The 10,604-nt window shown below is 37.5% G+C and overlaps 1 protein-coding gene across 26 annotated transcripts in view; it reads right to left on the bottom strand.

Moving 5' to 3' along the window:
* Nucleotides 1-258: 258 nt before the first annotated feature.
* Nucleotides 259-10,604, bottom strand: part of Eif4g3 (eukaryotic translation initiation factor 4 gamma 3) — a 294,828-nt gene continuing 284,482 nt past the window's right edge. For all 26 annotated transcript variants that reach the window (XM_058571093.1, XM_058571091.1, XM_058571090.1 and 23 more), the window contains 4 exons: nt 10,043-10,189; nt 7,680-7,761; nt 3,995-4,141; nt 259-683 (listed from right to left, as the gene is read on the bottom strand). In XM_058571093.1, coding sequence (XP_058427076.1) covers nt 502-683; nt 3,995-4,141; nt 7,680-7,761; nt 10,043-10,189 — 558 coding nt within the window. In that variant the 3' untranslated portion in view covers nt 259-501. The remainder of the gene's footprint in view (nt 684-3,994; nt 4,142-7,679; nt 7,762-10,042; nt 10,190-10,604) is intronic.

Below are 10,604 nucleotides of genomic sequence, written 5' to 3'. Positions count from 1 at the left end.
TTTACCCCAAACCTTCTCAAATCTGGACTAACTACTATGCCTTAAAACAAACGTGAGGTGCATATGAAGGGAAGGGACATTTATTTCTCTGCTTTTCTATTATACAAGTTGTTTACAGAAACTGCAAATTAAAAAATTACACACTGGCATTTGCAGTCCTTAAAATAAATTAAAAGTTCAACTTTTTTTTTTTTTTTTTTGCTAAATGTGTTTTTAAGTATGAGTCCTTGTTTAAAAAGAAAAGATTAAAACAGAAAATATTTTCTATAAATAATACATGTATTTTGGTTTTAGTGCTCCCGCCCTCAGGTTGGAAGTTTACTTGTTTCCAGTACCTTTTTCCTCCATGATCACCTTTGTTCTCTTTCCCCTCTCCCACTCGTGCACACGTGGGGATTTCTGCGAGAATTGGCCTTGCTGCACTGTGATTGGCGAAGACGTGAAACTTTTTAAAAAAATACTTAAATTGTTTCTTTTGTTTCATTTTGTGTATTTGAAGTTTTAGTTATCCTCAGACTCCTCTTCTGCTTCCCGCAGCCATGTGAAAAACGCAGTGACAGATTTCAGGGCCACGCCCTTCCCATTCTGCTCTGCAGGGTCCTTGCTGCTCTCCCATTTGTAGAAGGCATCCTCAGAGATCACCTCCTCGTCATACAGGCAATCAAAAAACATTCGTAGCAAATCTGTAAGGGTTTCAAAATAAGCTATCAGTTTTGGGACACTGTAGTTTTGAGGAAGAGCAATGAATGAATGAAAGCACATTCATTCTCCCAGAAAAGAGCATGAACAACATTCATCATAATCACTGTTACAGGGGGCTGGGGATGTGGCTCAAGCGGTAGTGCGCTTGCCTGGCATGCGCGGGGCACTGGGTTCGATCCTTAGCACCACATTAAAAAACAAAAACAAAAGATGTTGTGTCCGCTGAGAACTAAAAAATAAGTACTGAAAAATTCTCTCTCTCTCTCAATAAAGTCTAACTTTAAAAAAAAATAATAATTAAAAAAAATAATCACTGTTACAGGACAGCTGGGCTACATATGGATGCAGTCCATGTGAAGAGTCCAGCTTCAGCCCCAGCCCCACAAACAACAGCAAAGAACACCAACCCTACACAACTCCTTATCCAACAAGGAGTAAAAGACCATTTAAGCAGCCTAAATTATTTTTTATTCCTACTATTTCATTCAATTTAAACTATTTTCTAATATTGGTAAAGCCAAAGTTCTCAATCTAAACACATTGAAAAATAAAAATGAGTACTTATCACTTTCTTTTTAAATTTTCTTTTTACTTTTTTCTTTATAGATTTTTTTTTCATTTTTTGAAAGTCTGCAGTATAATTTTAACAAATATTAGGGGGAAAAAGGCAGGGTAAATTCTTTTCCCCTTCAAATGCTGTGTTTTAAAAATGAAAAGAGTGATCATTCATACGAAAAACATGGGCAAAAGCTATCTCATCTGGATTTTTATCCATCGAACGTAAGTTATTTGTTGTTTTAAATGTCCAAATTGAGTAATTTTAATTCTCTATATTGCTCAGAGAGTGGAAACTTATTGTAGCACAGGCCTGTAATCCCAGTGGTTCTGGAAGCTGAGGCAGGAGGATCACAAATTCAAGGATAGCCTCAGCAATTTAGTGAGAACCTGTCTCTAAATAAAAATTAAAAAGGGCTGGAGGGATGTGGCTTAATAGTTGAGAGCTCTTGGGTTCAATTCCTGGTACCAAAAAGGAAAAAAAAAAAAAAAAAAAAGAAAGAAAGAAAAAAGGGGGGTGGGGGGAGAGAAAGTAAGTTGGTAGAGGCATTAAGCCAGAATAAAAATTACATTTATTATTCTAAAAAAAAAAAAAAAAAAATTCCTTGGGGCTAGAAGGTGTTACAGTGCTTGTTTAGCCATGTATAAGGTCCTGGGTTCAATATACATCACTGCAAAAAAAAAAATCATTTATTATCAGCTCTCTAATCACTCAGATTAATGATGGATCACTTTTCTTTTTCTAAAACTCTGGTTAGTCTATAGGGAAATGGAAACCAGTGGCCACAATTCTGTTGCTGGTAAATCTAAAACTAACAGCTCTCCAGGGATGACTTATGGAATTATGGTAATTATAGAAGACATTTTAATTTGGCTAAGCATATAGCATCAATTTCATCCAACCATTTGATATCTCATTTGACAAGTAAGGTCCTCTTCCTATAACAATATAGAAAAGGAAGCTAGGATTTTAAATGACCTTTCAAAGACCTTGAGAGAAGGAAAAAATAATCATATTTTCTGATTCAGACTTAGATGGCTCTTCACTTGCACTCTGAGGATAATTTGTTTTAATCTGTTCTTGTATCTCCTGGAGCGATTCAGCAGCTCCAGGAAAGAAGCAAAACTTTTGCAAACATCCCAACAAAGAAGTGCCCAAGAACTACTTTTCAGTGCCATCTCTAAAACAAACGTGTACCAGCTGTCACAAAATATTAAAAGAATCTTCTAAGATTCAATAGAGTTATCAATTTACCAGTATCATTAAGACTAGGGTGTGTCAGTCTACCTTATTTGTCTGGTTAGCCAAGAATGAGTAACTCTTAACTGAAAATTATTCTAAAATACTTTGTTAAATATGCCATGGTTATAATTAAGGTTTTTGCTGGATAGCATTCTGGAAAGTATTATTCTCGAGACTATTCACCAATTTCATGCCCTTGACCTGAGTTGTCCAATATGGTAGCCACTAGCCACATGTAGCTATTTAAACTAAGTAAAATGAAAAATTCAGTTTCTTAGCCACGACTGCCCCACTTAAATGCTTGTATGGCACACTGGCATGATTACCATAACTAATGGTACAGAAACATTTTTGTTTGTGATGGCTGGGGATTGAACATGCAAGGCAAGCACTCTACCAACTGAGCTATGTCCCCAACCCCAGAAACATTTTTTGAAAAATATTTCTTCTTTTTTTTTAAAAAGAGAGAGAGAGAGAGAGAGAGAGAGAGAGAGAGAGAAGAGAGAGAATTTTTTAATATTTATTTTTCAGTTTTTGGCGGACACAACATCATTGTATGTGGTGCTGAGGATCAAACCCGGGCCGCACGCATGCCAGGTGAGCGCGCTACCGCTTGAGCCACATCCCCAGCCCTGAAAAATAGTTCTTTAGTTGTAGATGAACACAACTTCCTTCCTTCCTTCCTTCCTCCCTCCCTCCCTCCCTCCCTCCCTCTCTCTTTCTTTCCCTCTTCCTCTCTCTCTCTCTCTGGTGCTGAGGATTGAACCCAGTGCCTTAACATGTCAGATCTCCTCTAAAGTAAGTATTAAATCTCTAATATGAACTAGTTTTCTTTTTAATATATTTTTTTAGTTGTCAATGGATCTTTATTTATTTATATGTGATGCTGAGAATCGAACCCAGTGCCTCACAAGTGCTAAGCAGGTGCTCTACCACTGAGCTACAATACCAGCCCTAAACTAGTTTTCTTATTGGCATTTTTTTTTTTTTTTTGTAACAAGAACTGAACCCTTGAGCCACATCCCCAGTCCTTTTTTATATTTTATTTATAGACGGGGTCTTGCTGAATTGCTTAGGACCTCACTAAGCTGCTGAGGCTGGCTCTGAACTCATGATCCTCCTGCCTTAGCCTCCTGAACAGCTGGGGTTACAGGAATGCACTTCTGTGCCTGGCTCTTTTTGACATTTTCTCATATAAGTCTGTAAGAAATTCAATTTGGAGCCCATTACAGTGGCATGTGGCTATAGTTCCAGCTACTTGGGAGGCTGAGGGAGGAGGATTGCTAGTATAACACAATAAGACTCTGTCTCCAAAAACAAAAATGAAACAAATAAACAATATCAGATATGTTTAAGATGTTGGCTGAGTTTTTGTTACTAGTTAGTGATTCTTATATTACCCATCTTCAAATCCTCACTCACCTCTGAAGTCTTGGTCTGGATAAATCTCACCCACTAGTTTGGTTAATTTATAACAACATGAGGCAAACTTACTGGCAGGTTGATCAAGTTTTACTATTGATGCTTGTAGTGCATAAAGTGCTTGCAGTTCCTTCTCTGTATCTGAGTCTAGGTACTTGAGTAAAATCGGCACTCTCTGCTTGATAACAGCAGTGTCCACTCTGAAGGTAGAACAGTCAGCTAGAGGAAATAGAGGAAGTAGGCATTATACTTAAGGAATTAACACACAGAACCACTTTCAGTTTTTTGACAATAGTACCCAAAGGGCTTTGTACAGAAAGAGGTGGTAAGGGGCTCCAAGACAAGATTCTGAAATCCAAATACTCTAACATTTTTAATAAGATATTATCTCAAAAATAATAAAAACATGGAGGAGAGATGCACTTTGAATTCTTGTATCCTTCAAGAATAGTGCACCCAATTATTTATCTTTAATTATAATGAAAAAGTGACAGTAGTTTTACAACAACCTACAAAAATGACTCACCATGAAAAAGATACAAAAAGGATATATTAATTAGTTTGATTTAATCATTCCACACTGTAGACAAACTGCTCTAGTTTGGGTATGGAGTGTGCCTTAAAGTCCCATATGTTAAAGGCTCGGTTGCCAGCCTGTAGGGCAACTGGGAGGTGGTGGAAACACTAGGCGGCGGGATCCAGTGAAAGGAAGAGTTATGCTATTGGGGGCATGCCCTTAAAGGGCACATGGGGAGCCCATACCCTTCTCTTTCTCTGCTTCCAGCCACCACGAAGTGAGCAGCTTTGCTCCATATCTTGTGCTCCCCATTATGATGCTGTGCCTCATTACAGGTCCAAACAAATGGAGCCAAGCAAACAAGAACTCTGCAATCGTGAGGCAAATAAACCTTTCCTCTTGATTTTTTTCCCCCAAGAATTTTGTCACTTTGGTGGAAAGTTAACATATCAAAATTTTATATTGTAGTCCATAAAAGTATTGTTATAAGATTTTTAGTAAAATAAAAAATATTAATTCAAGTGAATGCATTAAAAAAAGCAACATTAAAACAGGAAATGGGGAGGGGGCTGTGGATATAATTCAGTGGTGGAGTGCTTGCTTAGCATGCACAAGGATTGCCATTACTACATACATGCACATATGCACACATACAAAAAAAAAAAAAAAAAAGAAAATTAAAGTGGCAGTTCATCCAAATCTTTCCAGAAGAATACAAGAGTTGGGACCATTTTATTATTCCTAGGAGGAAAAAGACTATTATGATAGTGGAGGAAAAAAAAAACAAAAATACCCCAAACAGGGCTGGGGATGTGGCTCAAGCGGTAGCACGCTCTGCTGGCATGTGTGCGGCCCAGGTTCGATCCTCAGCACCACATACAAACAAAGATGTTGTGTCCGCCAAAAACTAAAAAAATAAATATTAAAAATTCTCTCTCTCTCTCTTAAAAAAAAAATACCCCAAACAAACCCCTCAATCTATGCCTTTTGAGATAAAAGCAATATAAAAAGGGGCTGAGGGAAGCATCCTCAGTGCCAAGAAGCATGAGATTTTCTATTCTCTGTTGAAGTTATCATGGGATACAATTTAGGATTTGGGGGATTTTATTTTATTTTTTTTTAGTGCTGGGGACTGAACTTGGGGCCTCATATATTCAAGGCAAGTGCTTAACACTGAGCCAAATCCTTAGCTCCAATATGGTTTTTAAAGCAGCTTCTGCACTCCTCAACCTTGATTAATTCCTCACTCCCTTTCAGTATTGAGAATTAAATCCAGGGAATAATAATAATAATAGGAATTCAAGTGAGTACTTTTAAGCAACATTATAAAAGGAAATTAGAAGTCGGGGGTAGAGCTCAGTGGTTAGAGCCCTTACAAGGCCCTGGGCTAGAAAGTAGGCCTCAAACTTGTGATCCCTCTGCTTCAGTCTCATAAGAGCTGGGATTACAGGCACAGGCCACCACACCTGGCCTAAACCTTGATTTTTAAAATGGGGAGGTCTTATGGTTCCATTTAAAAAATTTTATGAATTCTTTCTACATAGCTTGTGACTTATGTCCTTAAAGAACTCACATTGAGGGGTTGAAGTTGTGGCTCAGTGGTAGAGCTCTTGCCCAGCACACGTGAGGCACTGGGTTTGATACTCAGCACCACAGAAAAATAAAATAAACGTATTGTGTTCACCTACAACTTAAAAAAAAAAAAACAAACTCTTTCACTTAAAACTCACTTTGAAAACAATTAAAACTCACTTTGAAAACAATTCACCCTACAGAAAATCTTAAATTAAAATTCTGAAGTTAAATTAAGTGGCAGGAAAGTCTTTCTTTTTTTGGTACTGAGGATTGAACCCAGGGATGCTTTACTACTGAGCTACATCTCCAGCATTTACTATTTTTATTTAAAGACAGGGGTCTTGACAAGATGCTTAGGACCTTGATAAGACGGTGAGGCTTGCCCTGAACTTTTGATCTTCCTGACAGCGTCCTTAGCTGCTGGGATAACAGGCATGGCCAGAAGCTTTCTTTTTTTGTGGAGGAAGGGGATAAGCAGGGATAGAACTCAGGGGCACTCGACCACTGAGCCACATCCCCAGCCCTACTTTGCATTTTATTTAGAGATAGGGTCTCACTGAGTTGGCTAACTTTGAACTCTTGATTCTCCAAAGCCACTGGGATTACAAGCATGTGCCACCACCCCCAGCAGCTTTTTTTTTCTTTTGTAAAATGTTTATAGTTGTAGATGAACAGAATGTCTTTATTTTATTTTTATGTGGTGCTAAGTATTGAACCCAGTGCCTCACCCATGTTAGGCAAGTGCCCTGCCACTGAGCTACAACACCAGCCCCAGAGAGCTTACTTGTGGAATGACAAACACTTGAAATTCTGAGACAACTCTTGAACTGATAAGATTTTTTTTCTTGAGTGCCAAAAATGTGGATTTCCACCTAAAGCTAAGTTGATGTCCTCATAAATACTGTTAAATAATAAGGAATATTTAGGGCTTCTACCAATCCTAATTTTATCTCACCTACATAATTCATAAATATCCAATAAAAATGTCAATTCCCATAAAATAAAGTCAACACAGAGCAGGAGAAAATGCTGGTATTTTCTTTCCTTATATGGGCATTTATTATAAAATGTGACTTTCCTGATGAGAAAGCCCTCCGTCGATTAGGTTAAGAATACTGAACCCCTTTCATTATAACTCCAAAATGGAAGGAGGTGGTCTTGAAGTCTTCAATGATGGAGGTGAATAGATTAGGAAAAAGCTCCATGTGGACTGGGATGTAGCTGAGTGGAAGTGTGGGTGCCTAGCATGAGTGAGGCCCTGGGTTCCATCCCCAGCACTAGGACAGGCAGGGGAGCCACATACAACAAAGTACAAACCTTCCCACCCCTGGATGCATGCAACAACTTATTGAATTGTAGAATACAAGGTGTATAGTAGCTGCTAAAATTGGATTCTTTGGAGACAAGAGCATCTATTTGTCCCATATTTGAGATGGTCAGGCAGGGTAGACAGAAATTTGCACAAAAACTGAGCTATACAGTACAAGATTTGAAGACAATAAAAAATCAGACTATATAATCAGTAGTGGAAATAATAACGATTTCAGATACTAAAACCTACTTTCAGAAGAGTACTTCAAATGCAAGAAATGAGCAAATAAATTTTACATTCTCACACACACACAAAATAAATAAATAAAACCTACTTCCAGAAATGTCACTTACCTATAATAGCTGCTTTACAAACGGCTGTCATTAAAGCTCTAAGGAATGTAGGTGAACTCATCTGGTTTTCATCTAGATTAGCCTTAAGTTTAAACAAACAAACAAACAAAAAGGCAAAACAAAAAACAGTTAAATGTACCCTTGCATACCAGAGAAATTATTTTCCCCAAACCAGGGCTAACCTGGCACTAAGGACAGACAGAGTCACATTTTTGCACATCCTTGCAAACATTAAATTTTCGATTCATTTTAAAATAGTTTGGCTACGGCCAGTTCTATGTGAAAATATTCCCAGTAGCAGTATTTAGGTCTTAGAGGACTTATCATGTGTATTTGAAGCCAAGTAAAAACATGATTCCTCAATAAATAATCCGTATTAATGATCTAGCCAGGTCTATAATTTAGGAGCTAGCACACCACAGCTGCAGGGGAGTATTCCTCAGCACTGTGCAGTTCTGTGTGTACATGCCAACATTGCTCTTTCATTTTAACTTTAATGTGATGAGGAGACATTTTTGGGGGCAGGTATTTTAAGTATTTTTCAATGTTTATGTTCCTTATGCCTGTGAAAAAATTAAAGCTTGTCTCAGCTTCTTTGAATAGAGTATATGTATGGTACTTGCCGTGGAGAGGGTCAAGCTTGAAATGACTAGCCAGGGAAAATTAAAGACATTGTTATAAACTGCTGGGTTGAAAAGTTAAGGATTTCAAAGATATTTAGAGATAAGTTTAGTATTGATGAATTTTTGTTTTTTTGGCACTAGGATTGAGTGTAGGCCTCATGCCTAAGTGTGTTCTACAACGGAGCTACGCCTCCAGCCCAGTGCTGATGAATTTTAAGACTGAAGTAGATGAACTAGCAGTTCTCTTTGTTTAATGCCTAATCTCCATCATCAGTTGGGAAGAACTGATGGCTCCGTGGGAACAGAGTGGACGGAAAGCCTGAGTGACGTGGCCAGCTCTTCTGGGCAGCAGTACAGTGGCCACGGAGGACTGTGCCCCAGCCAGAGGCTTCACAACCAGTCTCCCTCGGAACAGAAATGTGTGGCACTAGAACTGGCAGCAGAGGAGGTGATGCAGGGCAGGAGAAAGTGCCAAAAGCCATGTGTACAATGTTTCATGACCATTTATGTGTTATAGCTAGTTCCTGGTTTATACCTTTTTAAAAATATTTTGAGTTGAAGCCAGACTAGTCTAACCTCAGAGTTATTTCTGCAAAGGCTAAACAATTACTTTTGAAGAAGAAATGAGAAAATAATAATGTTCCCTTACTTTTTTAATCAAACAATACTTAATAAACAGTTTGACAGAGCAATCTCATTTTGGAACTGGGGATAGAACTTAGAGGTATATCTCCAACTCTTTTTTAAATTTTTTTTTTTTTTTTTTTTTTTTTAGTTTTAGTTGGACACAATACCTTTATTTATTCATTTATTCTTTATGTGGTACTGAGGATGGAACCCAGCGTCTCGCACGTGCTAGGCGAACACTCTACAGCTGAGCCCCAGCCCCAGCCCTCTCCAACCCTTTTTTATTTTTTACTTTGAGACAGAATTTTGCTAAATTGCCTAGGCTGGCCCAAATCTCTGGGATTACAGGTGTGGGTCACTATGCCTGGCTTGACAGAGCAATTTCAAACACTGAATATCAATTAAAATTCTCAAAGGATTAGATTTTAAGCACTGTTTGAGAAAAATAAACTAATTACCTAAATGTAATTACATAATAAATACCCCTTCAAACAATCTGTTTCTTCTGTTATAAAAATATCAACTGCATATTTCTTCTATGAAACAGAGCCAAATATTATAATTCTAGAATCAAAGAATAGACTAGACCTGAAGAAAAATGAAGAGAAGACTACAGATTAAGAAAAGATATTGGGGTTGGGATTGTGGCTCAGCGGTAGAGTGATCCTCACTACCACATAAAAATAAAATGCACTGTGTTGTGTCCATCTACACCAAAAAATAAATATTATATATTAAAAAAATATATAATAGGGCTGGGGCTCAGTGGTAAAGTGCTTGCCTAGCATGCATGAGGCACTGGGTTCGATCCTCAGCACCACATAAATGTAAAATAAGGATATTGTGTCCACTTAAACCTAAAAAAAAAAAAAAAGATATTAACAAACAAGGTCAATAGGAAAGACAGACCTGCTAAGAGATAAACAGATTTACTAATGTTAGGATTAGATAAAAGTAACAAACATCTTTATGTAGTGTGAGCTCAATTATTATGTTTTTATCTTTTCTTTTTAAAAACTCTCACAAAGGGAAAAGATATGGTGTGTGAATTGAGAGGGTCACACAAGAACCTTCCTTATCTCTATGGCAGAGAGGATCACATGGTCTCTATACCTCTACCCAGTCAAAGATCTGTTCATCATTTGCTTTGTCCTCAATAATGAGTTTCTCAAGGCGCTGACAGAGTTCTTCAGCAGAGAGTTCTTTCTTTGAAAGTGCTTCAGAGGAACAGGAACTGTCAGACTCTATAAAGTCCAACTTCTGAAACATAAAATGTAAAACAAATTAATGTAGTACAATATTATCATCCCGAGAGGAAAACAAAGCCACAGGCTATACTTTCTGTTTTACAGGGATCAAAAAGATCAGCAGAAGATATTTATATTTTTAGTTTTCAAAGACCATCACTCTATTATTATTCAGAAGATTTCTCTAATTTTTCATAAGTTTTATCTGATTCTCTGTTAAAAAAATAAAAATAGGCAAACAAACAAGCTTGCTATAATTGCCCCTCAGGATATGCTTACCTCCAAATCATTATGAACTTCAATCTTGGGTAGGAACACAGCTCTTTAAAGCTGGGTGTGAGTCCTAGGCAAGGGCATAATTTAACTTCCATTCGGTATGTAACCATTGGTTCAATATTAGTATCACTATAGAGTTGTCATACCCCATG

Source organism: Marmota monax, unplaced genomic scaffold, assembly GCF_021218885.2.
Source record: "Marmota monax isolate L192 unplaced genomic scaffold, Marmota_monax_Labrador192_F-V1.1 WCK01_AAM20220418_F8-fsc00008, whole genome shotgun sequence".
Taxonomy (NCBI): Eukaryota; Metazoa; Chordata; class Mammalia; order Rodentia; family Sciuridae; genus Marmota; species Marmota monax.
The sequence above is the reverse complement of the archived record's forward strand: the minus strand, read 5'-3'. Positions and strand labels throughout refer to the sequence as shown.